At 39.6% G+C, this 13,690-nt stretch overlaps 1 protein-coding gene across 1 annotated transcript; it reads left to right on the forward strand.

Moving 5' to 3' along the window:
* Positions 1–7,635: 7,635 nt before the first annotated feature.
* LOC108017586 (uncharacterized) lies at positions 7,636–8,537 on the forward strand. The gene is made up of 2 exons (XM_017084675.4): positions 7,636–7,903; positions 7,963–8,537. The coding sequence occupies exons 1-2, from the start codon at positions 7,648–7,650 to the stop codon at positions 8,187–8,189; spliced, it is 483 nt and encodes a 160-aa protein (XP_016940164.4). The 5' UTR covers positions 7,636–7,647; the 3' UTR covers positions 8,190–8,537.
* Positions 8,538–13,690: the final 5,153 nt, after the last annotated feature.

The following is a 13,690-nucleotide window of genomic DNA, read 5'->3' on the forward strand; positions in this document are numbered from 1 at the left end:
CAGTTGCAATTGGCCTTCATTTGCGAATGAGCAAATAAGTGAGTTAACTGTAATTTCGGCCTAGTAATCATTAATAATTTATGGCCAATAGGCCTCAGTTGGCCAAGACTCGAGTCTGCCCTCTCTGTCCCGCACACACACACACACTTAAGCCGGTTAAACGGGGAGAAAGGGGCGTGGCAGGATAGAGGGGGCAGGGGGCAGAGGGCAGAGGGCAGGGCCAGGGGTTAAGTTGAACTGAGTGGCACTTTGGCCTGGCTGCCGTTGCCAGCCACTTGACGTTTGGTAAAGAAAATTTTAAATAGCACAAATACTTGTGCTACTTTCAGCTGTTGTTGTTGTAGCTGCTGCTTCTTACTTGTTGTTGTGCCAGTTTTTGTTTGGCCGGCAACAATTGACTGGGGGCCCTCGTCTTAACCCATTGAGGCAACGGACTGCAGGTACAAATGAAATGTAAATAATTTAACAGGAATAAGTTTAACGGCCATCGCCCGAGCCTTTTTGATCTTTCAATTTGCCAAGGAAATGGCGAGAAATATAAGCAATCAGAGCGATGAATACAAACGAATTAAAATAATGATTTTAAAGTACAAAGAATGATATTTAAAAAGGAAAACGTTGGATATAAATTCAGAAAGAATATAATAAAGTACTTAGGATTAAACATCTACTTTTAAACATATATAATTCTTATATAATAATGCATGGTTCATATTAAATTTTAGACCCTTGGCAAAGATCTAATGGATGTACTAATAAACTAAGTTTATGCCATAATTACACATCTAGTTTCTACTTTGAATATTAACAACATCAGCTGGTTTGTTGAAATATGATTAAATTAGAAGGCAAGTTAATCATGGCGACTTCCGTTCGACAGCTCTCATTGTCTTTCTGCGGGGCCTTTTTCGTGGAATTCCCCTGTACTTCTGCTTTTGGCCGGCATTACTCACGTTCACGTTCATTGCAGGCGTACGTGCTAATGCCGGCATATTGATAGAAATCCTGTAAATATCCTGTCAACACGCCGCATCAAGCAATGAGGGGAACGCACAACAGAGCAGCCATTTGGCAAGACGAAATGGAATGGGGATGGGTATAGGAATGGGTATTATCAGGGGTGTGGGTTCTGGGTGTAGGGTGGGTGTAGGATGGGTGTAGGGTGGGTGTGGAGGCCACGGCAGTCACACGCTAATAGCGACAGCTGCACGTCGCCAGCGATAACAGGATACAACATTAAAGTACCGTCAGATTTACTTTTAAAGAGACCCCACTTCGTACTTACCCACCCGTCCGGCGGCTTAAGACATCAAATTATGACAGGTTGTGGCTGTTTTCGAGGTATTCGGCGTACCTTGATGCCATGATGGATTCCACCAGCTTCTCGACTTGGTTGGCATGGCGGCATCAAGATGCTTAAAGACTCCAAATGGGGCTGCTGTTTCACCTCACAATTTAATATCAATCAGGGATAAGATTGTAATTTCCCTTACATTCTTAAAACAAATATATTAATTTTTATTATAATTGGAAATTGTATATATATGAGATACATCAAAGACAATTGGAGTATAAATATTTAAAAATCTCTATACATATTTCTAGAGACCTTAAGCTATTATTGGGTCAATAGGAAATCTTGGAACTACAATTATTTATTGCCCTGTTGTTCCTTCAACTATTTTTACTCTCGTTAGATTACAGTTTCCTAGTTTTCCATTGTTCAAAGGCAGACAACGACCCGTTAACATCTGCTCTCCACCAACTGTAACAATATAAATTTAAGTCTGGCTTATCGGAAAGGAAATGAAGTAGTCCAGTGATTACAAAAATAATATTCTTTGCTCCTGGCCCTCCTTCTGTTTTAATACTGCAAATTTCCCTTTCTTTTAAGCTGATCCCAAGCCTTATCAGCACACTCCAGTAAGCAGCGAACCCAACTTTCCGCCTCCCCCGGCTCAACTTTGGCTGCACATTTTTGTATTCCTCTTCCTGGAATTTCACTTTATTATAAAATATTGAAGATGTACACAATACAACGAAAAAACGAAGGAAAAAAGCTGCTGAAAAGAAAGAAAATCGCAGGTAGGGCCAACAGAAAAAAGGAAAATTCCCCCCACCATTTTAGCCATAAACACTGGCAAAAGACAGACGAGACGGTGGACCCCTCATCCCCCGGAACTTTGAGTAATGACAGCAGCTGCTCTAATCGAAAACGTGTTTAAGTAGCTACCTGAAGCATTTAATAAAGCGAAATAAAAATACGAAAAGGCACTGGAAAATGTGCCAAAAGTCGTAGGCGTGGTCATAATTGCGTGGCCACGGCGTATCGGCCATTTTGAAGTTAGTTATCCAAGACAATGGCCGCTGCGAAACGAAAGCGGAAACGGAAACGGATGCGGCGGCTTCATTTTGCTGTTTTGTTGTCTGTCATTTGCCGTCAGCCCCTTTAAGTTCTGTACGTGCGGTTGCTTTGCGGTTTGGCTTGTAGTTGTAACCGCTCTCAGTGTATGTGTGTTAGTGTGTGTGCGGGGAATGCAAGTGTGAGTTAGTGTGAGTTAGTGTGTGTGTGTGTGTGATAAACATAATAAACATTCTTATCCCGACCGGAGAGGCGTACACGGGCTTAGTGTCTAACAAATGTGCGCCGTGTGACAACGCCAGCGACATGAGTCGCAGGGCAAGGTGCCGCCTGCGGTCTTCACATAGGCATGCGTGTATATACACTGCAAGAAGTGCAGTTAAAACCAAGATTTATACATATTAGTCCCTTTAAAATAATAACAGGTAAAAAATGTAAGGCCCTTAAATTTTATAGAATTTTTAAAAATATTTATACGGTCAATTCTCGTTTAGTTATCTTAAAATTCTGAGTAGAAGCCATTGTACCTGTTTTGAAAAACTTACAATTTCTCTGACAATATATAAAGTATCTTATAAACATTTCAAAATAATCTTTGTTAAATTTAAATTGGTATTTTTCTTAAGATCTACGTTATTAAATTGATTTTCAATACAAAAGATATTTGCCCAATCAATATTAGACCACCCTTGTATAGATGTCCAACACATTTTTTCTCCGAGTGTTCCCGACATGTCCTTTCCGAATCGCCTGTGTGTGTGTGTGAGTAAGCGGAATGAACGGTAATCCGTCGTGTTTTGAATAACAAAATTTCCCGTACGAGATTGTTGCACACTGGAATTCGCCCGGACCGCTAACAAACCGCAAGCAATGTCAAGTGGCACGAGGTGGAAACAAAAGACACAGGCAGCAACTACGAAAAAAAATGCCGTGTCCTGGGCCACGCCCAAACCCAAAACCGCACTCACACTGGTGAAAGTTCCCTTTTTGTGTCCCCAAAAAAAACCAACAAAAAATAAATAAAGAGGAACACTCAAAGGATAAGGTATATCCTGGCCACAAGTCGCGCACGCACATTTCGCACAAATTCTCGTCGAGTTTGTCAATAAAAGTAAAGAACCCTCCAGCCTTTAGGCCAGCTGCCATTGCGTGACAATCAGCACCTGGTCCCAAACACACACGCTTTGAAGAAGTAAAGAAAGCCCCCAATAATTGATCATAACATAATTCCAAGCTTATCAAATAGAAATCATTCAGTTTTATTTTAAATTGTATTTATTGTATTTATTTATCAAGTGGCAGAAAAATTACTTTTATATAAAACCATTAGGCCAATTGCTCTTTTCAGCTTAAACTCTGTTATTCCTCAGTTGTTTATCTTTGATGTGTGCTTTCTTTATAAAACCATGTGTCCTTTGATTTTTTATTATTAATAAGACAATCTTTATATGCTTTTAATTTTCGATTTAAAAAGAACAGTTTAAGCATGAAAAATAATTTGTTTACTTTAAGTCTCATGAAGCAGAAAGCAAATGAATATAAGAAATTGATTTTAAGCCATACAAATTTTTATATAATACAGTACATTTAATTAGTTAATGATTGTTATTATAAGTTCATGGGTAGTTTTAAGCTTAATCCAATTTTGGTTTTAATAAAAATCGTAAACAATCAAAAATGACTGGAAATCAAATGCTAAAATTAAACATACCTTCTAATTATTCTTTTCAAAAGGGTATCGCTATCCTCGATTTTACTTCACCGCAGGATGTTTAAACTGTGCTCTTCGGCTTTTCAATTTCATACTCCATTCGTTTTCATCTGGCACGCTTTCCCTTTCTGGCCGCCCAGCTGTCTGTCCGCTTTTCCCAGTCCCGCCTGCCGTATTAATGGCATTTATTATTTTCTCGTTACACGTTGACTTTTGTGCGGCAATTTCTCAAACCGAACGCGTCGTTCGCCGGAGAAGCAACAAACGATAACAGCTGACAAGGATAAAGTGCAAGCGCTGTCATCTCATCGGGATTCTGGAGTCGGGAGTGGAGAGTTGAGCCAAATACAAGGAGTTGGCCACCTGGACAAGGCTGTCCTATGAGATCCTGAGTCTGAGTCTGAGTCTGGGTCCTCGACTTCGGATTTGGCCTAGCCAGGCAGTTTTTCTTCATTTCGGCAAATCTGCTGGGCCAGCGATAAAGCACTTGGCACCGCGCCTTGTTTGGCCTTTAAATTTAAATTTATAACACCCGACAAGTCGCGCCGCCTCGCTGTGGAAATGGGTCGCGCTTAGTTAATTGGACTGGCTGATGAATTGTTGAGCCGTTGGCAAATTAACCCTCATCAGGTTCGGAGGGGTCGCCCGCCCCTCTTTTCGCATCCTGCGTATCCCTCCTGCACTCCTGCACACATGAACACGCACGTAGGACAGGTGTCGGGGCAGATAAATTGCGGCTGATATATTTTTTTACACAAACGAAAAAGAAAATGAAAGTACTTCTGACTTCCTGAGGTAAATTTAATTTTTAGGTGAAACGGAATTGCCTAGCAATTACAGTTTTATCTCTAGCTTTCTTGGATTGAATTAAATCTATTATTGCTTCACCTTGCTATTTCCAAACACATTCTAGTCCTTTGGGATAAGAAGTCATGGATAACAGCTTTCACCGGAATAAATCGGAACCCAAAAACAGAAATTAAGGAATACAGAAATGAAAGCCAATGGATAGATACATGAATATGGGCTACAAATTAGACCCTCGTTAAAAATATAGATTTTAATTTAGAATCTTAGATAATTCAACCACAAATTCTTAGAGGCATCCCACGTCTAAATCGGGTTCCAATAATACAAGTTATGGAATCTAGAAGTCCAGTTTTGAGTTCGGATTATAAAGGCTATTGGAAATATGAAAACATGAAAATGTGCTAAAATTTGGACCCTCCGTAGAAAGATAGATTTTGATGAAGAATATAAGAGAATTCAACAACAAATTCAAAAAGGTATTCCACATTAAAATCGGACTCCAGTAACTCAAGTTATGGAATTTAGAAGTCCAGTTTTGGGTCCCCTTTCTGACAGCCATTGGAATTACGGAAAAATCGAACATGAAAATAAACTAAAATTTTGACCCTCGTTAAAAAGAAAGATTTGAATGTAGAATATAAGAGAATTCAACCACAAATTCAAAAAGGTATCCCACATTAAAATCGGACTACAGTAACTCAAGTTATGGAGTTTAGAAGTCCAGTTTTGGGTCCCCTTTCTGACAGCCATTGGAATTACGGAAAAATCGAACATGAAAATGGACTAAAATTTTGACCCTCGTTAAAAAGAAAGATTTGAATGTAGAATATTACAGAATTCAACCACAAATTCAAAAAGGTATCCCACATTAAAATCGGACTACAGTAACTCAAGTTATGGAGTTTAGAAGTCCAGTTTTGGGTCCCCTTTCTGACAGCCATTGGAATTACGGAAAAATCGAACATGAAAATGGACTAAAATTTTGACCCTCGTTAAGAAGAAAGATTTGAATGTAGAATATAAGAGAATTCAACCACAAATTCAAAAAGGTATCCCACATTAAAATCGGACTACAGTAACTCAAATTATGGAATTTAGAAGTGCAGTTTTGGGTCCCCTTTCTGACAGCCATTGGAATTACGGAAAAATCGAACATGAAAATGGACTAAAATTTTGACCCTCGTTAAAAAGAAAGATTTGAATGTAGAATATAAGAGAATTCAACCACAAATTCAGAAAGGTATCCCACATTAAAATCGGACTACAGTAACTCAAGTTATGGAGTTTAGAAGTCCAGTTTTGGGTCCCCTTTCTGACAGCCATTGGAATTACGGAAAAATCGAACATGAAAATGGACTAAAATTTTGACCCTCGTTAAAAAGAAAGATTTGAATGTAGAATATTACAGAATTCAACCACAAATTCAGAAAGGTATCCCACATTAAAATCGGACTACAGTAACTCAAGTTATGGAGTTTAGAAGTCCAGTTTTGGGTCCCCTTTCTGACAGCCATTGGAATTACGGAAAAATCGAACATGAAAATGGACTAAAATTTTGACCCTCGTTAAAAAGAAAGATTTGAATGTAGTATATAAGAGAATTCAACCACAAATTTAAAAAGGTATCCCACATTAAAATCGGACTACAGTAACTCAAGTTATGGAATTTAAAAGTCCAGTTTTGGATCCCCTTTCCGACAGCCATTGGAATTACGAAAAAATAGAACATGAAAATGGACTTAAATTTTGACCCTCGTTAAAAAGAAAAATTTGAATGTAGAATATAAGAGAATTCAACCACAAATTCAAAAAGGTATCCCACATTAAATTCGGACTACAGTAACTCAAGTTATGGAGTTTAGAAGTCCAGTTTTGGGTCCCCTTTCTGACAGCCATTGGAATTACGGAAAAATCGAACATGAAAATGGACTAAAATTTTGACCCTCGTTAAAAAGAAAGATTTGAATGTAGAATATAAGAGAATTCAACCACAAATTCAAAAAGGTATCCCACATTAAAATCGGACTACTGTAACTCAAATTATGGAATTTAGAAGTCCAGTTTTGGGTCCCCTTTCTGACAGCCATTGGAATTACGGAAAAATCGAACATGAAAATGGACTAAAATTTTGACCCTCGTTAAAAAGAAAGATTTGAATGTAGAATATAAGAGAATTTAACCACAAATTCAAAAAGGTATCCCACATTAAAATCGGACTCCAGTAACTCAAGTTATGGAATTTAGAAGTCCAGTTTGGGTTCCCATTCTGAAAAACATTGGAAATACGAAAAAATCGAACATGAAAATGGGCTGAAATTTGGACCCTCCGTAAAAACATAGATTTAAATGTAGAATATTAGAGAATTCAACCACAAATTCATAGAGGTATCCCACGTCTGAATCGGGATCCTACAACTCAAGTTATGGAATCTGGAAGTGCAGTTTTGGGTTCCGATTCTGAAAGCCATTGGAAATACGAAAAAATCGAACATGAAAATGGACTAAATTTTTGACCCTCGATAAAAAGATGGATTTTAATGTAGAATATAAGAGACCTCAACCACAAATTCAAAGAGGTATCCCACATTAAAAGCGGACTCAAGTAACTCAAGTTATGGAATTTAGAAGTCCAGTTTGGGTTCCCATTCTGAAAAACATTGGAAATACGAAAAAATGGGGCTTGAAAATTGGTTAAAATCTTGACAACGTTAGCACAGAACTAATTTTCAAAAACACACGTAATACACTCATATCTAAATTAGAGATGCCCGAAGGAAAATGCGTGATAATGTTTCTGCTACTGCTTTATGTGATATCTCCAGGACTGGCGGATCACGGGGTAAACAAAACCGATCCAAAATGCGCAAACTGCAAGGACATTCAGTCAAAATGTACCGTATCCAAATCTGGCTTGTTCTGCACAAACAAAACGGATAAGCTAAAGGTTCAGTTTGCAAAGGGAAGACATGACAGTACCTACGATTTAAGCGAATGTGTACCGGAAAAGTACACCGTTACGGGTATGTAAACGTCAATTAAAAATGAAAAGTGAAAATAATTTGACTGATATGTCGTATAGGTCCGATTTCGGACTGGTGCTGCCTATGGTCGCCAAAGATTGGCTGCCAGCAAGTGGCCGGAACCACCTACCAAAACCAATCGGAGTGGGAGAACACCTGCGATATATGTCTGCATTCCTGTATTTGCGACGAGGACCGTGAGAATGGGGTGGTCAAAGTCTCACCCTCCAAGTGGTGGACTCTGGGCATTCTGGTTCCTCTGTCGAGGTCATATCTACAGTCTTGAGAATCGCTGCTTTGCATATCACCGAGGAAATTCAATAAAGCTATGCCTGCATGGGGAATTTCGAGTGGCCGGTCACAGACCGAAAAACAAAGTGGCCATTGCACTAAGCCAAGGCGCATACAAATCAAGTCAACAATGGATTCGCCACAGTTCCCAAAAGGCACAGAGCACATGACTCTGGGCCAAAAGGAAGGCGAGGGAATAGGATATTGTTTCTGTTTGTTTTGCCCAAGTACCAACAAGAGCCAGTGTTGTCCCGATATTCAGAAGGAAATAGGGATAAAGAGAACCAGTTTAAGATAAGAGACCAACAATTGGAATTATACAGAAAATTTTAGAACGAAATGTAAATTAATTAGTTCTAATTAGGGGGGCTAAAAAATATCTTGCATCCAAAATCCGACCAATCCACAGCTTTTGGTGGAATTTGGTTGCAAGAAATTTCCCTAGCAAATAAAATTTAAAAGCATTGAAATCTTTAATACTTCTAAGATTTTCCAGCAGGTTATACCCCAGAAATGGAATAGGTATACCCCCAGTAGTGTCTCAATAACATCCAGTTGATATTGCTTAAGTTTTAGCCTGCTTTATTTTTAGCAGTGATCCCAAAAGAGTGATCAACTCGAGGCGTCATTGTTTCCTGCCTTCTATATACGTTCTGAATCTTCAATCCATCGGGTGTAAGCATATACAAACACGAGTGCAGATGGCCAAAAATGGAGCAAGCGTTCCCTTTTCGAGTCAAAGTCCCACTATGGAGCCCGTCCTTTGTCTGCCAGTTCATTGGCCCATTTCCCACTTTTATGTTGGCCAGCTGCAGCAGCCAAAATGCAAATGAGCAGCTCTGGATCTGGTTCTGAATCGGATTCTGGACACTGGACTTTGGACTTTGGGCCCTCGACTCTGGCCAGTGGCCAAAAGAGAAAGGGGCCGAAAGCGAGGAAGCCGAACAAAAAGCATTAAGCGGAGTGTGGCCAACTTTAAACGAACCGAAAACCGAGTGCCGACAGCATATCCCGACCCACTGCGTTTGTTATATTTTATTTACTAAGTGCAAATGTTGTTTGCAGTCATTGAAATTGAAACAAATATATATACAGGCACACGCCAGCACATAAAACCAAAAAATAAGAACCCAAAAAACGAAGAAAAACCAGAGCACACACACACACACACAAAGGAAAAAAGAGACAGCGGAAAAGCCTAAGCCATTTGTAGCCCTTTTGTGAGTGAGGCAAACACGCAAACTTAGCTGCCTCATCATGCCGCCATTAATGTGCATGTGTGTGGGTGTGGATGTGGACATTGGTGTGCGTATATATCTGTGTGTAAAAGTTATAGTAAAAGCGAGACGCACGTATTTTAATATGTGCCCCAAAGCAGAAGAAAAATCGCACGTACGTGACTTCATTTGCTCTGCTCTGTCCCAATGCCTCTGGCCTCTACTGTCCCCCCACGACTGTGCCTCCTCTTTTTCGGCCAGAGTTGCCATCGATCGTTAGTCCTGCCAAACGGGATTGCCAAGCCGCGGGATGTCCGGGAATTATTTGTCACTAATTTGCAATTATAAAGCCCTTTTGAGGGCTCTGGCTACCGCTTAAATGTGTCGCAAACTGTGCTTTTATTCGGCTTTACAAAGACTTTGCCTGTTTATTTAATTGTTCCATGATCAAAATAAATACTGTTATGGTAAGTCTTAACACCCACTAAATGGGTCCATTCAGCTCACGCAAAAAGGTATTTAATTTAGCGTAACAGAATAATTTAATTGGCAATTATTTATCGCACTCAGTCATAATCAAGGTGAGGACTTTCCTACATTCGGACTTTCGAGGAATATTTCCGATCATTCTTTTATACGAGTACTTTGGATCCTCCGACTTAATATCGTATTTTAATTTCCGACAATGGAACTTTCCTTTGGTTTTTTTTGGGTTTTTAAACTATTTTTAGAACTTTTCTAGCGGAATCTATTTTGGATCTTTTAATTTTAGGACTGACCTTTCGGACTATGCTATTTTTATTCGGCTTAGCTTACACTTTGCTGTCTGTTTTTTTTTAGCCATGACTGCAAATTAAGACCGACATGAACTCTAGGAGTCACCGAATTGACTTGTTTCCCATCCCCACCTCACACACGAATATGATTTTCTCGTGTCCTGTCTGCTTCTATTCTGGTCCTTTGGCCCCCTGCCAATTCATCCTGTTAACCTATTCCCGCCCATACCCAGTGTTATCCCAGTTGGGCAAGGACGAATCAATAGCGTCTGGCTGGCTGATCCGCTGTCTGTGGGCACTCGTGCGTGTGACACATGTTTTAATTAATAAATGCCATTGTCAAATCACCTGACATTAGGCCAGGACGGCAGAGGTCCTGAAAAATGCGCCTCATAAGTTATTGGCGATGAAGAAAAACAGGAAAGCAGGAAAGCAGGAAAACAGGAATACAGGAAGAAAGGACTAAAGGACTAATGTTAATGCTACCGGACCCTACAAGATTAGCATCATTATGCCAGAAACAGTTGCACGCCTTACAGCTATCCCAATCCCTATAGAATAGATATATATATATACATATATTTGTCTAATAACAACAACAATCATGCCTAATGCTGATGATGATGGGCACGCACTGAAAGCAAATCAAACGCAGAGCTCGATAAACCAAATTGGGGGAATATAGAGGAGATATTAGTGTGTGTATGTCGCACGTAACGAATAAATGGCCGAAAAGTAGGCAACATTGCGACTTTCCCAACTGCATAGCCCCCTCTTGTATCCCCATTCCATTTCCATCCCCCCTTGAAACGAATGTATCTTTTTATTTGCACAACATTTACATGATGTGCTTGCGGATTTTATTTATTTATTTTGGTGGCTCGCCTCCTTTCGGTTTTTCGGTCTTTGTTGGGCCCAAAGTCGCCTGAACTGGGCGCTGAGCTCATTAGGGCCATATAAATCAAGCGATGTATTTATTTTTATTTATGAACCGCAGCTGTGACGCCTCACACAGGGGAAGGGGGCGAATGGGGGCCAAGAGGCGGGGTTTTGGCCAATTTAGTGGCCACAAACAAATTGCTCTAGATTTGTGTGCCCTACAAAATGGGCTCACTGCATCCGCACACCAATTGGAAACTATTATGAAAGATACTCTGAACTCTGCTCCGAACTTTCTATATATTTCTAGAAATTAAAATAAAAAGGGCATTTAATAAGCGGCTTGAAGGGAACAACTTGCAGCTCATGTTTCTTATTCACGGTATTATTATGGGCCGAACCGCATAATGAGTGTCCTTAGCTTGCGGCCATAAAATTTACATGCATATATATCCCCTGGCCCTCACGTACATAAACCTATATGTTTGGCCGAAAATCGATTATTTAAAATAATAAACGTGAAAAATGCTGAAATTGTTCGCACATGAAGCAATCAGGCCCGCGAAACCCACAAACAAACCCATAACAAACAGACGGATATCAGGGGTTTAAGGTGCAAGAAGGATGTGCGGATATTGAAGGAGGGCTATGGGAAAAATACATAGACCATCGAACAGGCGTACAGTTGATTGAATATTTGCGCATCGTAATCATTGAAATGTATGGCATTCCAATTGACGTGAAAGGTACAACAACAGTCATAAAAAATAATAAAAACCAAAATGGGTTCGGTACGAAGGATAAAGCCACGTGTTTTAAATATGATTTGGAGGATTTATTTCCTCAATTTGCATTTGCGGCTCATTAATTTTATATGCTTGCTGGGGAGTACAAATAGGGATAATCAAAAGACGGCTCAAATTGGCATCAATCATATTTATAATATATAATAAATCAAAATACCCAGAGCTCTTTGCTAATTGAATTTCTTTAATTGCCAAAATATATCCCTCCCACCCTTTATTGATTACGAGCCCTACATAAAGTGCTTAAGCAGCAAATTTATATGCCGCAAATCTAGAAAATATTTAAATCATACCACAAAATGTAAATTAAATGGCCTTTGATGTGGCATAATAAACTCATTCGATGCAGCATTCCCCGAAAAACTGTATCTATGGTGAAGACCTCTTGGCACCTGCAAGACAAAAAGGTTTGATTTATGCGATTGCCAGACGAGAGGCCATAACTTTGTGTGCGACGTCATGACGGGAATGTCTCTCGATTTCTTTTCGGCCTCTTGGTGTCGCCCTGCTGATAGTGTTTTGTATTTTTGGTCCTCCACCTCCTAACTGAAATCCTGGCCCAAAAACAGACTGACACACACACACACACTGGCTGCGATAAAAACTCGGACCACGCAGGAGACAGTTAACCAACCTCAAAGGGCATGTTCGTAGGCCCCATCTCTGAACCCGGTTGACAGTTGTTCAAAGTTATGCCGCTGTAGTTGTAGCCATGTATGTATAGCCAGATGACATTCACCAGATATAAGGCTCACACACACACACTTGTATGCCAAGCTGAATATGACGACGTTCTTTTTTTTGTGTGCGAAAAAGTTTCGCTTCTCTCCTTTTTTTTCTGTGCTTTTTGGGCGGCAGCAAAAAAGGACACAAGTAATTGAATTTCAATCGCAAAACCCGTCCCACACACACACAAACACACACACAGACAGCAATTGCCTGTGCATATGTATTTGCCGTACACAAAGTGAAACGACAAACAACTCGTAATGCGGAATTTTCATATTAAATCCGCTTTTCAACAGCCGCTCAAATACCCTCGAGGCCAGCGAGTATGTGTATTTTGCGCATCTTTTCGAGTGAGTTGAAAATAATGGCAATTTAATTCAGGGTCACTAATTTTTCTGCCACATCGCACAAGAAGACCGCACCATCCTCGCCATTCTGGGAGTCAAGGCGATGCGAAAACCCAACATTGCTCATACGCCACGTTGACAGCTTAGCCCATGAATGCGTATGTGCGCGTGTCTCGGCATTACTGGCTGACTTCTTAAGCTGTTTAATCTAATGTAGCGCAACGCTGACACTCCAGGCCATCGGACTGAAAGCCAAACACCAGCAGCAGCCACTTTTAAGCACTTTGAAACTCATTTCCTACCCTCAGCCACATTGACATGCACACAACTATGCGTGGGTAGGTGCCCCTTTTTCAGTGTGTGTGTGGAGATTAGGGTGGTTTCATTTTTAAAACATCCCAAAAATATTTATCACAGAAATCAGAGTTTTAGAAATAATTTATATTTGTGCCTGAGAGTATGCAACAATAAATTTTAATTTCGATGAATATAGTTCATTTTTTGATTGCATACTTTATGACACCTTTAAAGGTTCCGATTTTTTTTAGAAAAACAAAGTATTATTCCGGTTTTGATAATCCAAAAATAATTCTGCAATCAAAATATTTTTTTCCATTTTTTCTAGTACCGAAGGGGATACTTATAAGTAATTTTAGAAATTATATAGTTAGTAAGTAAGTAAAAGAATATGAAAAATTTGTAGTTGGAGGTGTATTTCTTAGAACATTGTATCTGAAATTAT

This window comes from Drosophila suzukii, chromosome 3 (genome assembly GCF_043229965.1).
Source record: "Drosophila suzukii chromosome 3, CBGP_Dsuzu_IsoJpt1.0, whole genome shotgun sequence".
Taxonomy (NCBI): Eukaryota; Metazoa; Arthropoda; class Insecta; order Diptera; family Drosophilidae; genus Drosophila; species Drosophila suzukii.

What these genes read in the sequence shown, in the direction of transcription:
- LOC108017586 (XM_017084675.4), top strand. Translation starts at nt 7,648, where the DNA reads ATGCCCGAAGGAAAATGCGTGATAATGTTTCTGCTACTGCTTTATGTG. An exon ending in GGAAAAGTACACCGTTACGG is followed by an intron (nt 7,904 to 7,962) that starts GTATGTAAACGT and finishes TATGTCGTATAG; the next exon opens with GTCCGATTTCGGACTGGTGC.